This window comes from Rhinatrema bivittatum, chromosome 8 (assembly GCF_901001135.1).
Source record: "Rhinatrema bivittatum chromosome 8, aRhiBiv1.1, whole genome shotgun sequence".
In the NCBI taxonomy this organism is placed as follows: Eukaryota; Metazoa; Chordata; class Amphibia; order Gymnophiona; family Rhinatrematidae; genus Rhinatrema; species Rhinatrema bivittatum.
The window spans coordinates 92,243,249-92,265,102 of record NC_042622.1 but is presented as its reverse complement, the minus strand read 5'-3'; the positions used below and the strand labels follow the sequence as shown (position 1 = coordinate 92,265,102).

The following is a 21,854-nucleotide window of genomic DNA, read 5'->3' as shown; positions in this document are numbered from 1 at the left end:
GTGAACCTGGAAAGGATGGCTGCAAAGGGAAAGCAATTTACTTCTTGACTTAGCCTAGGAAGAGACAGAGAAAGAAAACTCACAAACAGCTCTTTAATTCCGTTTTATTGCCTAGCAAAGTATTCCCTCTTTTTTGGAAGTGGAGGTACTAAGAGGCAGCTGTCAGCTGGTGAGCAGTAACCTTTTGAAGAAGACTTTATGTTCTGACTACCCTAATCCACAAAGACATTTAAAAAAAAAAAAATAAAAATTTAATAAAAGGGATTTTGTCACCCTGAAGAGTCCCTAAAGCACTGGCACATGCCCCGCCCCCTCACAGAAGTCCAGTTGAATTTGAAGAGACCAAAGCTCATGGTTCCCACAGTGTATGGGGTTTCTTTATATTCTGTTTTTTGGTGCTTCAAAGCAGATTACTGTTGGCATTTCCCTGTCTCCAGAGGGCTTACAGTCTAAGGGGGCATTTTCTATCCCTTTTCACGTGCAATAGCTAGATCGGGGCGGCGTCGGCCCCGGAAGAGGAGGAGTCGGGTCAGCGTAGGGGCGGACTCCACTGGCGGTGAAAAGGTAAGACCCCTTATCGCTGCCAGTAGCGCACCCAATAGCACTACCTTTCACTGTGACGCTATTGGGTGCGAAAGCCGGCTTTCGCAGGCCTGCCCCCCCCCCCCTCCCCGCTTCACCCCCCTCCCCCGCTCTAACCACCAGGCTATTCCACAGCACTTGCTGCGAGTTCAAATCATCCCACACCTGAACATAAGAACATAAGAAATTGCCATGCTGGGTCAGACCAAGGGTCCATCAAGCCCAGCATCCTGTTTCCAACAGAGGCCAAACCAGGCCACAAGAACCTGGCAATTACCCAAACACCTAGAAGATCCCATGCTACTGATGCACTGATGCAATTAATAGCAGTGGCTATTCCCTGAGCAGGTGAGACGTGCATAGCTATCTACGGCTCCAAGTGCTTATGAAGTGGGAATCTTGAATTATTTCAGAGGAAGGTGCGGAAAACTACAATTGGAATATGTGCATGTTATATAAAGGGCTTTAAAATATCCTTCCCTTTAATGGCAGAATCAAGGCCCCACAGTGAATAAAAACAGAAGGCCAGAAACTTAGGACAAGGAAAAGAAAAAATACTGCTGCTCTCGGAAAAGAAGCAGCCAGGCTGGTGACAGAAACAAAGCACTAAGCAGCCCACAGCATCGATGATCCTCATCCTTTCCATAGGAATCTCTCCTCCTCTCTCACATTTCACAGAAAGCGCACACAGCATGAAAGTCCCCATTCCTTACAGTAATTCAGGTCTTCAGAGACTTTGCTCCTGGTGGAATTCTGCGCACAAAAACTTAAAATTCTGCATATTTTATATTGGTCAAAATAACACAATTTACATCACAGTCTTTAAGTAATTACATTTTAAATTAATACAGAAAAAAGTTATTACTTAAAGCTGCAGAATTTTAAATATTTTGAGCAGAATTTCCCTAGAAATTCACTGTAAGAGTGTCCCTTCCACTCGCTCTCCCTTCTCCCCTGGCCACTTTGCCCTCTCAGGCCCCAACTCCTCCACCTGCCAGTATCTCTCCCCTCCACCTCTAGGCTCAACCACTCTATTGCCACTCCCAGAGTTTGACCCCGTTCTCAGTACTGCCCCTCATACACGATCCCTCTGTCCCTCCCTCTCTCTAGTACATATACACACACCCTCATACAGGCTCCCTCACTCTCTCGCACACACACACACATCCCCTCATACAGGGCCCTCTCTCTTGCATACACACCCACACAAGCTCCCTTTCTCTCTCTCAGACATACATCCTCACACAGGCTACCTATGTCTCTCTCTCACGCACTCCTTCACACAGGCTCTGTCTCACACATACACAATCCCTTCACACAGGCCAGCACCCTCACATACACACAATCCCTTTTTCATACACACGAGCTCCCAATCTCTCACACACATACACACTCCTTCACAATCTCCTCATATAGGCTCCCTCTCTCTGGCACCCACACTCAAGCACCCCCCTGCTCTCTCTCACACACACCCCTGCTTACCCTCCCTGGTCTCTCTCACACCCCCCTGCTTACCCCCCTGCTCTCTCTCTCTCTCTCTCACACTCCCTCCCCCTCCCCCCTCCCCCATCCCCTCTCACACACACACCTCTCTACATACATTCACTCTCACCAGGGCCTTAATCTACACTGCGAGTGGAGCACGTCCCGCGGGGGCCTTCATCTTCGCTGCGAACACACACGTTTTATTTGCGGCATGCCGGGGCCTTCATCTGCACCACGAACAGCACACGCTCCATTTGCGGCACACCAGAGCCTTCATCTTCGTCGCACATGGCACACCAGGGCTTCGTCTTTGCCGCAAACAGCGCGCTCCGTTCGAAGTACGCCGGGACCTTCATCTTCTGTGCAGAATTTGGCAATTCTGCGCGGGGGGGGGGGGGAGGGGGAATTCTACGCAAATTCTGCGCTCCGCAGTAGCTCAGAATTCCCCCAGGGCTAACACTTGCAGTGTGAGTATACCAAGAGCTAATGAGAACTAGGAGACAGAACACCTAATGAGAATGATCCAGCACTGATGCTGAACATGAAAACACAGGCACACAGCAGCAATAATCTCACAGCCTGCATCCATGTGGAGAGACACATTTAAGTATAAATCTTTACTGAACTAGGACTGCACCCTGGGAGGGAATTCTAAACCCTTGAGTCTCAATATAAAGCTCTAAATTTATAGAGCTGCATCCTTTACTGGCCTAATCCTCCTTCACTCTTCCTAATTCTCCGTAGGTGCCAGGTTGCACCCCTACACATTAATGTCCTTACTATTTAAATTGGCCATTCTTGGCAGAGCATACCCTAAGTGCCATCAGCTGCTGTACCAACCTCAACCATTAATTAATTCTGCTGCAGCTTTTAATGCCTGTATCCCTAAACAAAGTCTGGAGGAGTAAATAAAGCTTGTTTTACTCATAGCCTGAGCCCATGATGAGTGTTTAGCAGTAAGAGGGGCTGGGACAGGAGCCATATGTAATCCGATCCTGGCATCTGGAAGACTTTTCCATCTCCAGTTGTTTCTGGATCCTCTTACAGCCCTGACTTTGCTGTTCATAAGGTGGGAGAGAGGAGGAGTGGTAAAATGGACACTTTCTCTTTAAATACAGAAACAGAACAAGCACACAGTGGCCTGAAGTGACTTGTCATGCTACAAAACATGACATCATAGCTCTGTCGCACAGGGGACAGGTTAGGGCTGTCCTAGTTTTACCCCACTGCGTCCATGAACTCATACTCCTGCTGTCCCGGAGGGACAATGAAGCACTCGTGAGCCTGGAACATGCTCCTACGCGCCTTTTTCTGTGCTGCTTATACTTGGGGACCTTTGTATTCAGTTTTTAATTTTAATTTTCCCTGGGAATTTCAATATTAAAATAAACAATAAAAAAAAAATCTGTGGAAAAATGTCTGTTACAACAAACAAGAGAAAAATCAGTGGAAACATTTTTCCACTAATTTTGCTTTGTTAGAACCTTGAAATTCCAAGGAAAAAGAAAATAAAAAACAACTGAAAATTAAAGACTCTGTTTACACTATATACAGGAGGTGGGGGACCAGCGTTCCCTCTAAGCTGTGTATGCACACACAGGTCCTGAACTCTGCGCGCACAGAAAAACAGCACGCACATTAAATGACATAATATAGCACATACATTTTTACTACATAATTTTATCTATTAAAAAAAATATCAAATCCAATTTATTTGATGTCTCTTTAAAACAAATAATATACTAAAATAACTTAATGTACAATTATTTTCATTTAAAAAAAAAACACACTTTCAAAATCCTAACATTGTTTGCATTATATCTGCTCAGGCACACTCGGCTCGTAGTTCACAAATTTGAAATAAGCTTATATAAAAAAAAAAAATGTGTGCGCACATAGCCTGTCAAAAATTAGAGAGCACATTGCTCCAGGGAATCTCATGCCATTCCTGGAGAAGGTGTGGCCCTGTGGTTAGAGCAACGGGCTACAAACCTTAGAGAGCGGGGTTCAAACCCCACTGATACACCTTGTGATGTCAGACAAGCCGCTTCCTCTCCTGTTGCCTTGGGTACCCACCTAAACTGTACACCCTTTTGGCCAGGATTTATTGCACCTGAATAGTACTCCAATAAATCCTGCCTAACGTCGTAAATAACAACAGTAGATAAAAGACCAACATGATCTGCCCAGCAAGGTGTTTAGGGTTGTGATTGCGCTCCGTGCAAAAATATTATACCAAGTAATGCTTTGAGCGTTATTTGGAAAGAAGGGCTAAAAAGTCCAGTCTTTATGGAGCACCGGGAAGCCCTCAGCCAAACTTTTTATATGGCTGTCCTGCTTAGCATCAATTCGCTAAGCAAGAGGGTGGATGGAGGGCTCTGCTCTTCTCAGCTGCAGAGACGTATCTTTATTGCTAAAAGGATTTGTAAAAAGGAGAGGCTCATAGCACGAGCTGTGACCCAGTAAAAGCTTCTTCTGTACAGGAATGAGTTTGGCCTATTTCCAGCAGTCACAAATTCATTCAGACTTGCCTTGTCCGTCCCCTTGCAGCAATGGAGAGAGAGAGAGAGAGAGAGAGACTGCACCTCATCTCCATCCCCCAGGTCGCAGTTTAAGTCATCTGTGGGGCAAGTGTGCTGAAAGCATGCGCTGCCGCTGCCTGGTCCCAGCCAGTGCACAGAAGACTCACGGGGCTTTGGTCTCAAAACCTTCAGGAGCACAAGCCACCAGGTCAAAAATGCACAGGATGAACCACAACTAGTGGGGTTTCCTTTCTTTTAATTTTCCGAATTTTTTTTTTTTTCTAACCAGGTGCCTCGTGTGCCACCACCGATTGGTGACTCGGAGCGTGGCAACCACAGCCACTGGCAGCGAGAACTGGAAACCTGCGCTTCCTTCATTTCAGGAGGCTCACAGCCACCGCAGCCACCACACAGCGCGTTAGAAAAGCTTCTCTCAAAAGTGTTTTAGGCTGTAAAATCAGGAAGAGGCCACTGCACGGAAACGACAAGAGGAGAAAAAAAAAAAAGAAAGAAAGAAAGAGAGACCCAGAAACAGAGAGAAAAACACAGCCTGAAAATTCACCCCACACTGCTTGGAACAATCTGCCATCCCTTCTCGTTGCCGTTGGTGAAGGTTAAAAAGAACAGGTTCTAAGCATCATACACCTGAGGAAGGGGGCAGAAAGTTACACACGTCCGTCCCCTCCACACACTACTGCCCCAGGGCTGCTGGCAACAAAAATATCAGCACCTGAGCCTTAAATATCCAAACTGAAGGCTCTGCAGATGATGAGAAGGAAACTTACAAGCAATTCACCAGAGGGATGTCTTACCCTGCCCCCGGCGATGGCTCCCGGTCATCAGACAAGATGCCAGCCCAGGTTTTACCCCCATTGCATCTATCGACTTGTACCTGCTGCTGTGCTAGGAGAAACTGAAATATTTTTTTTTTGTTTGGAGAACAGTGTTTTTCTTTCAATATTCAGGGCCAGAGGAAGCAAAAGGAGCAGCCAATGAGTCCATCTAAGTGAAGGAACAACAAAAAGTGATGAACACGGTCAAGTCTTTGGGCTAAAGCTGGGCACCCAAACAGCAGCCCCGTCCTCAAACAAAAGACAGAGCGAAGGGAAAAATAAGCTGCAGGTGAAACCCCCTCCTTGTGACCCGGAAGGATAAATTCTGCAGTGTCGCTGCCTGGGGCCTAACCATCAAAACCAGAGACAGACAACATGGATGGGAATACCGTCTTTTTTTTACAAACCAAAATCTCTCCCCCCCACCCCCAAAAGCCACCATGGCGTGGTGATCAGGGAAAGCCAGGAGGTTTTTGAAGCTGAAATTAGCGAATAGCAGTGTGGAAATCTCTAAACCTTTCAGTCAGGCCTTCCCCTAAAATGCACCATCTTAGACGCTTTGAACCCTCTACGAAGGACTGTGCTGTACACAATAGAGACACAACTGCACCTTGAAACTATTCACAAATGGGATCTCCAATACTGGGTCCCAATACTTCATTAATTGATAGTCTGCCTTTTCCCAAAGTTGGTCTCAAGGCGAATTACAATACATTTAAAGGAACAGAGGCATTAGAACAGCTCACAGTCAAATCAGAATTTGCAAACGTTCATACATACATGAATAAATAAAACTACTTCTAACATCCCCTCTCTCTGCAAGCTTCTGCCTGCACTTTTACTGTACAAACCCTGAATCGTGCCCATTGCAAAACCCTAGGCAACGGTTTAGGAGCCCGGGGAAACCAGCTGACTGTATTTCTCTGGTAGCTAAGAAAGGTCATCTCACGTGACCCCCTGACATCTAGTGGGCTAAAACAAAAGCTAATGCCAACAGCATATCCAACAGTAAGACGCACTGTGCCCAGAGCCACCAACAACACCTCTTCCGTGATCGCCCTAGGCATATCCACGATAATGGACAAACGGCGTGGCCACGTAACAGCCCCCATCTGCCAATGGACTGGCAAGGGTCCGAGTCTCAGACATTAGTAAAGTTACATTTCCTCTCTTTGTTGTGGACTTACAACAAACTCAAGCATACCTGCAAACACTCTGGATTTACACCTAGGCTCTGGGAAGAGAAGCCACAGGAGCAGAGGCCTGCAGCATATGTAATGGTTCATAATGCCAAATGTTTGCTGTAACAATATTTTCACTATATTCTGCTCAACTAAACATTTAGTTACCATTAATACCCAATTCTGCTAAGCACCATATTACGCTGTATTATGTGACAAAGAATAAATGTTATGGCACAGCAATAGAGGCTAAACAGAGAAATGTACTTGATCTTTAAACTGAGATTTTGTAAAACGGTGTACAAGGCATGGGGGAGGGGGGGGGGCAGTTATATGCAACCAGCTCCTGATACAAGTATACAATCTAATCCGCTAAAATGTTCCTGGAGAAAGGAAGCAAACCCGGCTTAGCAAAATTCCTACCCCGTTCTATGAGGTATCGCTACTTAATTTGATTGCACAGTCCTTTTGATAAAAGCACCATTCAAATGAATGATAATTACAACAATAAAAATTATCTTCAGCACCTCAAGACAAATACAAATAAACCAAAGTCGCACTGTTTCTAATAAATTGTCCAAAACTGCGACAGTCCTGGAATAGGGTGAAGGCACAGAGGTTGCCTAATCTCTATCCTACTGCGTTCTGCCCCGATTCCAGAATTTGGAACCCGGCATAGGAGCCACTCTCAAAAGCAAATTCCACCCACATCCCCGATAAAGAATTTAATCACAGACCAATGCTAATAGCCAAGCATGTGTCACACAAGAATACAAGAATGGCCACGCTGGGTCAGAGCAATGGGCCATGGAGCCCAGCATCCAGTCTCCGACAGTGGCTCCAGAGTCTCCAAATGAAAAGCAGGGTTTTTGGGTTTTTTTCCCTGGGCTCACATTTTAACTCTTGGTTTTTTTTTATTTCAGACCCAATTCCAGGTACTAGGAACAGGCAAGAAATCTCGCAATTATTTATACATCTTTTAGCATGTTTGTTTTTTTTTTTAACATTGCACTCCATTAACCACATATAGGGGATTGAGAACCACTGTAGGCAACTCTTCCACTATTTCTATACTATGCAAGGCTCAATGCCTTATGATGTTTTCTGTGGGATTTTTTTTTTATTTATTGTACTGTGGCAGGGTTATTTTTATACAAACCTAACATTTTCTACAAGCATAAATCCTAGCAATTTTGTTTTGTGAGAGAGGGGCTGCCTTTTTTTTATTATTATTATAAATTTGTTGCCTAGTCCTTAACTGTAGCTCTTAGTAATGTAAGCCTTGCTCTGGCACGCTGGGATGGTCCATAGAACCAAAACAGCAGTTAATACTGAAACATCAGCTGGAGGCAAAACCTGTATCCAGTCATTGAAAGCGAAGTGATCGAAACGGGTTTAAATACAGACGAACCCGAGCCAAGCCGCTCTTTATATAAGATCAACCCTTCACCAGTAATTTATACACACTCCACCTTTAACCTCGCCAATTACATTTATCTGCGCCAGACTGCAGGCTAGAAAAGGTAACCAGCAGCACGAGAAAATGACAGAAAGGAAACGAGACATCTGATCGCTGCAGGCTGAGAAATCATAATAAACCCATAAATAAAAGCTCTGGAGAAATCATCCCCAGCTTTCAATGTCAACAGAAATGCAAAGCGATGACTTTAATAGAGCAAAAGGAGAGAAAGCGCCTCTGACTCTGCTGCTCCAGTCCCTCTATATTTTTTTTATCTCTTTTTACAACTTCAAGGAGCAATAAACCTTTGCTCTGGAGTCGGAGAAACCTTTGCTTCCCACTTTTCAGACAGTTTTTTTATTATTTATTTATTTATTTTATTTATTCTCTTGCCCCTGGGAAACGAGAGTCACTTCGCTTTTCCTGCCCTCCACCCCGCCCCATTTGGGTTGATATGGCAGGCACAAACTGCCAGCTGTATATTGAAGGGGAAGGGGTGCTGCCTGGCACTGATCAGGAAGAGTGGCGACAGATTTCCTGCTTCCACCCCCTTAATCCTCCCACCTCGCACTATCCGGAGCCCCGCGAGTCTCACTCCGACCGGGATACCGGATCGGAAACGGAGCTGGAGCTTGAGGTTTCCAGATTGGGGAAAGGGGAAAAGAAAAAAAAAACAAACATCCACAAGCATAACAATAAATTAAAACACAATAGCAATAAGATCTGGAGAAACGGAAGGGGGAGCGACGCTCCGGGAGAAGGCAACGAGCTCCTCCACCCCGATCTAGGAGGGGGAAAAAATAAAAAAAAAACCTGCAGCCTTCGGAAATCAAAGCACTTCGCCCTTGCCGGGGCCGCCGCCGCTGCTGCTCTCCCCCACCCCGACGGCGGCTGTACGGACGGGCTACTCACCCAGGGGCAGGAAATGCTTGGTGTCCATCTCCGGGCTAACTCATGCCCAACGCCTTTGAGGGGAGGGGGGCGGGGAAAAGGGGAGAAAAGAGCCGCGCCGGGGCTTGCAGGGGATCCGGCCCTGGCTCGGGCCGAGGCAGAGGGAGTTGTTGCAAACTCAGCCAACAATGTAACTAAAGTACTTGTGTGTGTGTGTCTGCCTCTGCGCTCCCGGGCGAGGGGCCCCGGCTAGGGGGAGCGCTGACGGCCGGCTCCCTCCCTTCCTCCTACACAGGCAGGCAGGCAGCTTGCGGGCTGCAACAACCCCGAGCCGGGGGCGCACGCTCCTCTCCCAGTCCCCACTCCTCCCTGGCAAGGGCTACCTGTGAACTCTTTTTTAACGTGGCATACCTTTACCAGCGCCAGCCATACACCTACTACTACTTCTTAAAATAAATCAAATATAGTCATGTTATTTTATTGAATGTATAAACGCCTGTTCAGCCAAGAGGCTCCAGTCCAAGTGGACTTTCAAAATGTTCAGCATTTAATATAATATAAAATAATCTAAAAAAAAAAAAAAAAAGATATAGTTGCACTGCAAAAGGTACAGAGAAAGGCGGCCAGAATGATAAAGGGCTCCGCTATGAGGGAGGGATGGTGCTGTTCAGCTTGGAGAAGAGGCTGCTGAGGGGGATATGATAGAAGTCTATAAAATCATGAGTGGAATATAATGGGTAAATGTAAATTGATTATTAACTCTTTCAAAAAAACACAAATACTAGAGGACACTCCATTAGATTAGTAAGAAGTATATTCAAAACAAATCAGAGAAAATCCTTTTTCACTCAAGGCACAACTAAGCTCTGGAATTCATTGCCGGAGGATGTGATTAAGGCAGTTAGCGTAGCTGGGTTTAAAAAAAGCTGGAGAAGAAGTCCATAAACTATTATTTACCAAGTAGACTTAGGGAATAGCCAGCCACTACTTATCACTGTGCAATAGCAGCATGGGATATATTTACTGTTTGGGATCTTGCCAGATACTTGTGACCTGGATTGGCCACTGTTGGAAACAGGATATTTGGGCTTCATGGACCTTCAGTTTGACCCAGTATGGCAATTCTTATCTTCTTATCTGAATATATCAACCTAATAAATGAAGGTTGACCGACGTGCCGCAAATGCGCAGTAGAGAGCAGCTCTACTGCGCATGTGCGAGCACGTCGGTCAAGCAGAGCGTCAGCTGCTTGATAACATGGCGGCTGCAGCAGCGGCGGCATCGGCAAGGGGCAGTGGCGGCGGCGGCATCGGCGAGGGGCAGCAGCGGCGGCATTGGCATCGGCGAGGGGAAGTAGAGTGGTGGCGGGCATCAGCGAGGGAAGCGGGCGGGCGGCCATCGCAAGGGGCAAGCGGCGGCGGCATTGGCGAATCGGCGAGGGGAAGTATAGGTTGGCGGCAATCAGCGAGGAGGTCGGCGGCGGCACTCGGCAAGGTGCAGTGGCGGCGGTGGTATCGGCGAGGGGCACAAGCGCCGGCAGCGGCATCGGCGAGGGGCAAGTAAGAGGTGCGGCGAGCAGGTAGCAAGCGACGGCGAGAAGCAGCGAACACCGGATGGTGAATGAGGAGAGACTGTGAGGGGGGAGGGTAGGGGAGAGTGAGGGGGACGGGGTGAGAGGGGGAGGGAGAGGGAGGGGAGGGGGTGAGAGAGGGTGAAGGGAGGGAGATTATTAGGAGGGTGAGAGGGGCAAGTGAGGTGGAGGGTGAGAGGGGGAGAGTGAGGGGAGGGGGAGGGAGGGAGAGTGAGGGGAGGGGTGAGAGGGAGAGTGAGGGGAGGGAGGGAGAGTGAGGGGAGGGGTGAGAGGGAGAGTGAGGGGGGAGGGAGAGTGAGGGGGGAGGGAGGGAGAGTGAGGGGAAGGGGAGGGAGAGTGAGGGGAGGGGTGAGAGGGGGAGGGAGAGAGAGTGAGGGGAGGGGGAGGGAGGGAGAGTGAGGGGGGGAGGGAGAGTGAGGGGAGGGGTGAGAGAGGGAGGAGGGTTGCCCGTTTTAACGGGCTTAACGGCTTGTAATACTATAATGCATACACTTAGTTTGCCTGCTTAGCTGGGGATGGAGGTAGTAGGTAGGAAGGGCAAATTGGTAGAAGGGGCTGAGGGAGCTCGATTTAGCATTAGCACCTGGGACATTTGAAGGGAAACTGTCCCCTGTAATCCCTCCAAACTACACCAATGCTATAGTGCTACTACGCATACATAGCGCTGTACAGATACATCTGAACTCGGGGCTTTGTGGTCTCCTCTCCAGTACTCATGGAGTGCAGCACCTTTTGGTGTTGGTCCTATATACGGTATCATATCAGGCCAAGATACTCCAGGTTTCTCCAGGACCAATAAGGATACTTGAACTCAGATTCGTAACAACACTACCCAGTGACACACCCAAGCCTGCAACCACACGCTGGAGTCTGATTTCTCTTCTGACTGAATAAAATGGAGTATGGATCTTGGCTTCTGTCTGGCTACTATCCAAGTGCAGGGTCTGAGCCATGAGTAGTGGATAGACCCTTCTTGGCCTTTGGGCTAAGATTGAGAATCTGTAGAATATTTGGGGGCAGAGGGGAGAGGTTAACGCCACCATTCCTGTTGGGGACACAATGATGTTACAACCATCGCCAAAGCAGGAGGATTAAACCTTCTGTAAAAACAAAAAGTCAAGCCTTCAGACACCAGTGCTAAACTCATCCAACAGTAGGCATAATGCTGTGAGATCCTCATCAAAGTTCCCTTTCCAACAGTTTATAATGGTATATAGACCATCACTGCTCCCATAACAGAAAAATACTGACCTGCCTGGAAGAGACAGCCACCACCAGAAGCAATATTACCAAAACCACTACTGTTAATCTTGTGTTAGTCACCATTCCCTTCTTTGGGGTCATTATTTTGTGTTATAGACCTCCTGTTTGCTCTCTTACTCTGTTGTACACGTATTCTGCTACAGAGGGTCATTTAATGTTTAACTGAACATTTTGTTAGTGACTGCTGAAAAACATAATCACAAATTTTGACCAGCAATCATTGGATTTATTTCATGATTTGTATGTTCATAATTCTTCTACTGCATAATAAATGACTAATTCACATTTAAATTTAATATTTTTTCCAACGTAATTAAATGTAACCTTTTCTTTTTCCACAAAATCAACATTCTTCTATCATTCATTCAAAGTTTTAATTTGGGAGATAAGGAGAATCCACTGCATGTCTAATTGATGCTGAAACAGCGGTTGCTGGCAGATCACAACCACATGTCCAATCCCTCCCAGTTTGCCCAGCTGCCCCCATCAACTATGTTACTCCAAACCCTACACAATCTCCAGAGGCCAGAATAGTATTCTCTCTCTGACTTCTACAAACATTAGGACATTTCTAACCTCTGAAGTAAAAAAAAAAAAAAAAGTGTATCTCAATGCTCTTAATGCAGCTCCCTTTCATAAATTAAAATAAAACCTTTAGTATTCCTCCTCCAGTTACATGTGCACGATTTAACACCATCGTGGGGTAAGCTAGTAACCATGCGTTAAGCCGTTCTCCACCACTCACACATTGGCTTTAGACAGGCCACTTCACCCTAGCATACTCAAATTTGCATTGCAAACTCTCGGAGCCAGGGACGTTTTATTCAGGTATGTTATCTTGTACAGTAAAATACTGTAACAACATATACGCAATAAATATTACAATTATCAGTACAATAGTCCCCAAAGTCTCTCTCTCTCTGTGCTGTGGCTGGACACCCAGGAGGGATTTATAATATTAGTATAACAGACATGCTATAAACTGCAGTAGCCGGCAGGGATGGAGAATCTCCATAGGTCTCTGCCAGGCTCAGATGTGATTTAAATATTATATATGTGGTCCATGTAGCATTCATAATGTGATAGCTGTTATTGATAGTGCTCATAAAACAGAGTGCTTTGCACTGAGGAATATGAAAAATAATGTAGTCATTCCCTTAATGTTCTTCCGCGCAGTGCGGTGAATGAAACAGTGCTTCACGGGGTATCTTTTTCTTTTCCGGATTGCCATCGCTGACAGTTATGGCCGATTACTTTGAGGGTTGCATTTTGCACGGCTGATTCAGTTCCCGGCTGCAGTCTGACAGACACCCTTGGTGAGGCTGCAGCTTCACCACCTTCAAACAACAAGGCGGTGCACTCCAAGAGCCCCCTTCCTTCCCCCCTCCCACCATCCCCATGGAAAACAAATTCTGGAAGATTGGGGTTACTGGTCCCCTCCTCCCCGCCCCTATCCTCCTCCACATTAGATTCACTATTTCAGCCTTCACGAGTGGGAAATGGAGATGGCTTGGGCTTGGTGAATATCTTGCTTCACGACAGAGGTTAGTGGTCTTGGTTGACCAGGGGCTAAAAGTGTAGGGGAGAAGCCAGTCATTCCGAAACAAGGATGCGCCCAGTGGAAGCTGAGCCTGCGGGCCGTGCACACAGACTGAGTCCTCAGCCACGTGATGATCTTAGCAACTTCACATGGGGCTGTGAACCGCACAGAGGAGAAGAAAGTGCAATTGTTCTTCCCTATCAAACCTCTGTCTACACCTCTCCATGCGCCAATACACCCTGGACAGGGGGAACTGCTGAGCATTTCCTTGGTGGAAACGTTGTATCTAGTATCGTTCAGTAAATGTCCGCTGATGAACCTCGCTACTAACAGTGAGAATATTCACATACATCTGGGCTCAGAGTACATCAGCAGCAGCCCACCAGTCTTGCGTCTAGAGGTGATGGAGACATCCAATCAAGATCAACATTGTATCCTATGGAACTGAGTATGCAATGAAGTTCCAAGCAGAGGAAGTGGTGAAGACTAAAACTGTGAAGGATTTCAAAGGGGCATGGGATAAACACTGTCGGGTGGATTTTCAAAGCCCTGCTCGCGTAAATCCGCCCGGATTTACGCAAGCAGGGCCTTGCGCACCGGCGTGCATATTTTCCATAGGCCGCCGGCGACCGCAGAACCCCGGGACGCGCGTAGGTCCCGGGGTTTTCGGAAGGGGGCGTGTCGGGGGTGGGACCCGATGACACGGCGTTTCGGGGGCGGGGCGCGGCATTTCGGGGTGGGACCGGGGGCGTGGTGCCGGCCCAGGGGCGTGGTCCAGGCCTTCGGACCAGCCCCCGGGTCGGAGCATGGCGCGCCAGCACTCTGCTGGCGCGCGTAGATTTACGTCTGCTTCTCGCAGGCGTAAATCTACAGACAAAGGTAAGGGGGGGTTTAGATAGGGCCGGGGAGGTGGGTTAGGTAGAGGAAGGGAAGGGAAGGTGAGGGGAGGGCGAAAGAGAGTTCCCTCCGAGGCCGCTCTGATTTCGGAGCGGCCTCGGAGGGAACGGAGACAGGCTGCGCGGCTCGGCGCGGGCCGGCTGCCCAAAATCGGCAGCCTTGCATGTGCCGATCCAGGATTTTATAAGATACGCGCGGCTACGCGCGTATCTTATAAAATCCTGCATACTCAGTTAATAGAAATGGCGCCGGTGGCCCTTTGCCCTTACCATATGACAGGGCAAAAGTAGCGCCGGCGCCATTTTGGTTCCTGTCACCCGACGTCACGAGTGCAGGAGATCGCTCCCGGACCCCCGCTGGACCCCCAGGGACTTTTGGCCAGCTTGGGGGGGGCCTCCTGACCCCCACAAGACTTGCCAAAAGTCCAGCCCTCACTATGTCATACGTCGTATGACATAGTGAGGGCAAAAGGTCGTATGACATACGTCGTATGACATAGTGAGGGCAAAAGTAGCGCCGGCGCCATTTTGAATATTGGCAATACGGCCCGAGTGCAGGAGGTCGCTCCCGGACCCCCGCTGGACTTTTGGCAAGTCTTGTGGGGATCAGGAGGCCCCCCCAAGCTGGCCAAAAGTCCCTGGGGGTCCAGCGGGGGTCCGGGAGCGATCTCCTGCACTTGTGACATCGGGTGACAGGAACCAAAATGGCGCCGGCGCTACCTTTGCCCTGTCATATGGTTAGGGCAAAGGGCCACCTGCGCCATTTCTATTAACGCAGCTGTGGCCCGAGAGCGGGAGATCGCGCCGGGACCCCCCACTGGACCCCAGGTAATTTAAAACATTTTGGGGGGGTTCGGGAGGGTGGGGGATTTGTTTTAAAGGGTTGGGGTGGGTTTTAGTGTTGTTTTGGTGTGCCGGTTTTCCCACCCTCCCCCGATTTACGATTTTTTAACAAAAAAAACCATGACGATCAGATTTCCCTCCCCCCCCCAGCCAAAATCGATCGTTAAGACGATCGATCACACGATTCACATCCCTAATACTATGTATGTTACACAGACTGTTGAACTTCTCTGGTGTAACCTTTTCCAGGGGGACGGATTTTCTTCCCAAGAACTTTAACTGCTGTAGTTCACTATACCTATGAGCTAGCAAGCTTAAGGCTGAGCTCTTTGCTTAGCATAGCCTGCTCCATTAATCTTGGAGTAGCTGCCTTGTCATATTCTCCAGACTTTACCCCTGCTGGAACCTTGGCCAGCCAAGTCCTTCTTTACCCTGTTCCTGCCAACTTACCTTACAGAGACATTTGTGAGACCTCTGGGCTCTACTTTCTTTGAGTTCGGGATAACTGTCATTTGCCTGCCGGAGTTGTTGCTGGATTCCCTCGTGCCATACTGGATCTCTGCAGGAGTGTGACCCACCAACAGCCAAGAGTGAGATAAAACTGGCTTAATCAATCTTTCAGCTAGGTTAATTAGTTTGGTGTTGCATATTTGTCAGGATCAGGTTGACTTGGATATAATGCATGAGTTTATTCTTGTTTTCCATAACAGTGCTTTGCTCTGTAAAACTTAGAAACATAAATCTTGTAAACCATTATGCTGCTATAATAAAATTGATTGACTTCCTCAGAAAAGGTAAAAGCTTCTGCTCCCTTAAAACTTATTGAATTTGTATCACAGATTATCAGTTAAATCGAATAACCATCTGTAGTCAGAATCACCCTACAGAAGGTGTATCATTCTGTGAATATGTATCTCCAAGTGTACTTGTCTGTGTGTTCATGCAAGCACATATTCCTGTCGTAGGCTGGTTGGCCACTGGGCCATTCAGACCAAGAACCAAGCTGACATGGAACTCCTTGAAGCACTATATGTGTGTGTAGTGCTACAAGGAGTACGCAGTATACGCAGTATTGTGCAGATACTGTGGGGCTTATAATCTAGTCAAGACCGACAAACAAAGGAGATAAATAAGAGTTTGGCCATGCTAGGTCTCCAAATCTGGAAGCTATTCCCATGTTTCTGGAAGGTAATATAAGACTCCACTTATTAAAGAAAGAAGACATACAGGCCGATACAGTAAAAATCGCGGGCGAGCGCCCGCTCTCCCGGCACGCGCACAGGACACTCTCCTGTGCGCTCGATACAGTAAATTAATTTATTTAAATTAGGGTCCGTGGCAAAAAGAGGCGCTAGGGACACTCACTCGTCCCTAGCGCCTCTTTTTGGACAGGAGCAGCAGCTGTCAGCGGGTTTGACAGCCGCTGCTCAATTTTGCCGGCGTCGGTTCTCGAGCCCGCTGACAGCCACGGGTTTGGAAACCAGACGCTGGCAAAATTGAACTTCCGGTTTTCAACCCGCAAGCCGCGGGCCCATTTTAAATTTTTATTTTTATTTTTTACTTTTTTTAACTTTTGGGGCCTCCGACTTAATATCGCCATGATATTAAGTCGGAGGGCGCACAGAAAAGCAGTTTTTACTGCTTTTCTGTGCACTTCCCCGGCGCTGGCAGAAATGAATGCCTACCTTTGGGTAGGTGCTAATTTCTTAAAGTAAAATGTGCGGCTTGGCTGCACATTTTACTTACTGTATTACGTGGGAACACCTAATAGGGCCATCAACATGCATTTGCATGTTGATGGCCCTATTAGGTTCGGGGGGGGGGGGGGGGGGGTTGGACGCGCGTTTTCGACACGCTGGAGCGCACTGTACTGTATCAGCCTGATAGTTTGTAAGGAGATTTTGATACAGGTCTTTAGAGTACAAATAAACTCCAAACTGAAGTTAACTGACATTTGCATCCACCAGCCCCTGTCCACAGAAGACAAGGTAAATGAACTATATTGAGAAAGCTTTCATTAGCTGTTGGGAGAGCGGCCGGGGTGCAGTGCAGAGTTTTTTGCAAAGGGCGGGATAGGAGGGGTGGCACTAGTGTGAAGAGGAGAGACAACCAGCCCTGGCCAGAGCACTCCCTGCTGTCCCACACCTAGGGTCTTGGGGACTGCAATGAAATCTCTATAAATAAAATTTCCCTCCAGTGTGCACTGCCCTATGGAGAACGTTGGTTCAGCTCCCAGCTCAGCACTTCATGATGGTGACACCTAGAGGCCCATATTCAGAGACATTCATCCAGATAACTCACTACTTATCTGGCTAAATTAATATTTGGGCACTTATCTGGCTAAATTTTATCTGGATATCTTATATTCGGCTAAAATTTAGCAGATAAAGTAGGGGCATTCCAGGGTCATTTAGGGGAGGAGTTACGATTGGTAGTACCATAGAGCTATCCTAAAGTTAATCAGATAAAGTTAAGATAGCTGGTTACATTCAATAGTGTCGTTGCACTACTGAATATCCCTCCAAAGGTAGCTGGAGAATTTTATCCGGCTAACTTTGCAATCCAGCCTGAATATGGACTTCCTAAGTGTCCAGATTTAGGGAATGTAATTAGAAGGTTCCAGAAGGAGCCCTGGTGCTTGGGCCCCAGCCGAGGCTGTCACAACAATGACTAGAATAAATTCAGTTGGGGGGGGGGATATAAAAATAGGGAGAAATTCCCAACGTACTTGCAGATGTAGGCTCATGGGGCCAGATCAAAGCCCCAGTTCCAATTGAGCTGGAAGTCCAAAGGAGGAGGAAATTGCCATCCCCCCCCCCACACTCCCCACCCCAACTGCAAAAAACATGTGGAAGGTGATCATGTGACTTCAGGCCACATGTGACTTCAGGCCACATGTGACCTGAAGTCACATGTGGCCTGAAGTCACATGTGGCAGCCCCATGGACATGTGTCACATGTGGCAGCCCCATGGACAATTCTTCCCTAAAATATTCACTTCAGCTTTCGCTGACTCCTCCATTTACAGCGGTCACTATATGGGCTGATGTCTGGTGTGACCTGAAGTCACATGTGGCCTGAAGTCACATGTGACTTCAGGCCACATGTGACTTCAGACCACACCAGACACCAGCCCATATAGTGACCGCTGTAAATGGAGGAGTCAGCGAAAGCTGAAGTGAATATTTTAGGGAAGAATTGTCCATGGGGCTGCCATTTAACCCAATTATGGCAGTTCCTATGTTCTGTATGAACAGAGATTTTGGACAAAAATAAAAGTGAAACTGAAACAAACCCCATTGCAATGTCTCGTGCCCTGTGTGGAAACTTTCGCAGAGCTCAGGCGACGAGCTAACCAGACTTTGCACCCCAGAGGCGGCTACACATATGTTTATTCAGCCTTACATTATAAAGTATGCTTGGGATGCAGTTTAGAGGACAAGGTGCTGCATCATCAGTGGAGAACTTAGGCTATTGAGGCCCTGGAAAAGAGAAGCCATTTGGGGCACCTTAGGGGCTTCATTTTGATGACCTATAAAGCAAGTCGGACATTTTCAACTTCGGTTTCACTTTGTCCTGTGTGTGAAACTGAAATGACAGTTGGTGTGGGACGGCAGATTAGATATGCCACCATGTTTCTTTTTTTTAACTTTATATTTATTGAATTTATAAATTAAAGAAAGCAATAAACCTTGCTTACAGAAAAAAAGATAAATGATTATACAATATCACACAAAAGGAAAAAGAACAAGTCATAATTGAGCAAATAAACATGTCATAATCATTCATCTCTAAAAGTAACACCTTATGGAGGGAGGGCAGAAAAAATTAGGAGACAGGAGGCAAAATAGCAAAAACAAAGAAACTTGCTTAACATGAGATTCAAGCAGTGATACATCAACAAGCTAGGCCTGCTGGGCTGCAGAAGAGAAGGTTACAACACTCCTGGAATTCATGAAAGACTTAAGTTGCTCAGGAAGAAAGAAGGCCAAGCAATCATTACGATATTTGCTAACACGTTGGCAGGGATATCTAAAGCACCGAGGAACACCTCATAAAACTGGCTTTAGACCTAAGGGCAAGAAAATCTTTCCTCCTCTCTTGTGTGGACCGAGCAAAATCAGGAAAAATACAAATCATCTGCCCATACAACGAAGAGGAAATATTCCCAAAATATCTTTTCGTCACTTCACTTACATCCTGCTCAGAAATAAACGAAACAAACAGCATAGAATGTTCATAATAATCTCAGCACCTGAATTTTCAAGAAAATCTGTCAGGTTATCAATAACATTAGGTAATGGAGCAAGTTGAGACTGCTGAGTACTCGTTCTGTTAACAGTTGGAAGAAAATAAACTTTTTTTATGGAACATAAGAACATGCCATACTGGGTCAGACCAAGGGTCCATCAAGCCCAGCATCCTGTTTCCAACAGTGGCCAATCCAGGCCATAAGAACCTGGCAAGTACCCAAAAACTAAGTCTATTCCATGTTACCGTTGCTAGTAATAGCGGTGGTTATTATCTAAGTCAACTTAATTAATAGCAGGTAATGGACTTCTCCTCCAAGAACTTATCCAATCCTTTTTTAAACAGGGCTATACTAACTGCACTAACCACATCTTCTGGCAACAAATTCCAGAGTTTAATTGTGCGTTGAATGAAAAAGAACTTTCTCCGATTAGTTTTAAATGTGCCACATGCTAACTTCATGGAGTGCCCCCTAGTCTTTCTATTATCCGAAAGAGTAAAAAAATGATTCACATCTACCCGTTCTAAACCTCTCATGATTTTAAACACCTCTATTATATCCCCCCTCAGCCATCTCTTCTCCAAGCTGAAAAGTCCTAACCTCTTTAATCTTTCTCATAGGGGAGCTGTTCCATTCCCTTTATCATTTTGGTCGCCCTTCTCTGTACCTTCTCCGTACCTTCTCCATTGCAAGTATATCTTTTTTGAGATGCGGCGACCAGAATTGTACACAGTATTCAAGATGCGGTCTCACCATGGAGCAATACAGAGGCATTATGACATTTTCCGTTTTATTCACCATTCCCTTTCTAATAATTCCCAACATTCTGTTTGCTTTTTTGACTGCCGCAGCACACTGAACCGACGATTTCAATGTGTTATCCACTATGACGCCTAGATCTCTTTCTTGGGTAGTAGCACCTAATATGGAACCTAACATTGTGTAACTATAGCATGGGTTATTTTGTGTAACTATAGCATGGGTTATTTTGAGAAGAAGATATTTCCTCAAAGTATGGTAGGGAATATCTCCTACTACTTTGGGGAAGTTAAAAAATCGAAGATTCAGATGCCACATATGGTTCTCAAGAAATTAAACTCTACGAGAAAGGTTATTCCGATCTTTAACTACAGAGGAATTGAAGGTTTGTATATCTTTAATGGCAGTATCCATATACGACATCTTGGATTTAATTTCAGCAAACTGAGAGTCATAGTTAATCCCCATAGTATCCATCTTATTAGACAGAAGGTCTGTCTTCGTATTACAAGCTTTCAGAGAGCTATCAAAGCCTGTCAACAAGTAACGACCACTGACTTAACTGGTAGATAAGACTCACCAGGGGGTTCTGGATGTCGGCCCCAATGTCTCTGCCGACTCTTCCCGGTCCTCAACAGGGGAAGGGGAAGCCAAACAGGTGTTGGGACTGTCTCTCCCTGAGCCTTCAAGCAGCGAGGATGGCAATGACTGCTCAAATGCCAATCTTCCACACGCTCCCCCCAACAAGGACGCCAACAACATGTCATCTTCTGGCGCCATGGGTTGCTGTGGGACATTAAATCTCTCAGCTGGCGGGAGCCAAAGATCCAGAGGACTTAGAGTGTCTTTTCCTGGTGGCTCGAGCTCTCCTTCACCTGAAATCACAACGAAGCCTGCATTCCCTCCTTGCACCGCTGAACCGGGCATAAATGATGGAATAAAATGCTGCCCAGGTAAGAGAGGGGTATCTGGAGGGAACACCCTTACTTTTCCTTTTCGATTAGATGGCATATCCACAAGAAAAACAAATTTTCAAAAGGAAACGTGGAGCAGTGGCTATGCCCGGACTCACACCGCCATCATGCCCTCTCCATGGACATGTTTTTACGGGGCCTATGCAATTATGTGCGCTGAAAGCAGGCGCTGACTTTTCAGCGCCCGCTTTTTTAATGCACGCATGGCGCCCGCAAGGGGGGCACCATGCAATATGGAAATTAGGGGGTCACCCTAGGAAGGAGTCACTAGGGTCACTTGCGCGACCTTAGCGCCTCCTTCCTAACGCGACCCGCTGCGGCTGCCAGTTATGAAGACCAACGCCGGTAAACTCGGCCTCAGTTTTCATAACCTGCCTGTCTGCCAGTAATAAAAATGGTGGTGAATTAGCGCCTAATTATCCCACGTTCGAATGCGGGTTAAACAGTGCACTCGGCTGAGCACACTGTATTGCATCGGTCCCATGAAAGTTGTATAGTGAATCTTTTTCATATTCTTTGAGAGAGTTAAATAAATAATCAAGTGTTAAAAGGCAATTCCTAGCAACAACGTCTCAAACACACACACACACACACACACACACCTCTTCTGCACCACTTCCCCTTCATTGCTAAATATTGGGTCCTTAGGCAGTTGCCCAGTTTGCCACCTCCTAAGGACCCCTGTAATCATTATTACCTTTCCCTACGCTCCTTTTATATATTGACTTTGTGTTTTTTTACCTTTTTCCTATTTGCTTTGTTTTTTCTTGTTTATTTTTTATG

General features: G+C 46.7%; 1 protein-coding gene across 2 annotated transcripts in view; it reads right to left on the bottom strand.

Moving 5' to 3' along the window:
- The window catches only part of RXRA (retinoid X receptor alpha), a 231,027-nt gene extending 221,880 nt beyond the window's left edge, over positions 1-9,147 (bottom strand). Inside the window, exon 1 of one of the 2 annotated variants that reach the window (XM_029614823.1) lies at positions 8,975-9,147. In XM_029614823.1, the coding sequence (XP_029470683.1) occupies positions 8,975-9,002 (28 nt within the window). In that variant the 5' untranslated portion in view covers positions 9,003-9,147. The remainder of the gene's footprint in view (positions 1-8,974) is intronic. The other variant, XM_029614826.1, reaches the window with a different exon arrangement.
- Positions 9,148-21,854: the final 12,707 nt, after the last annotated feature.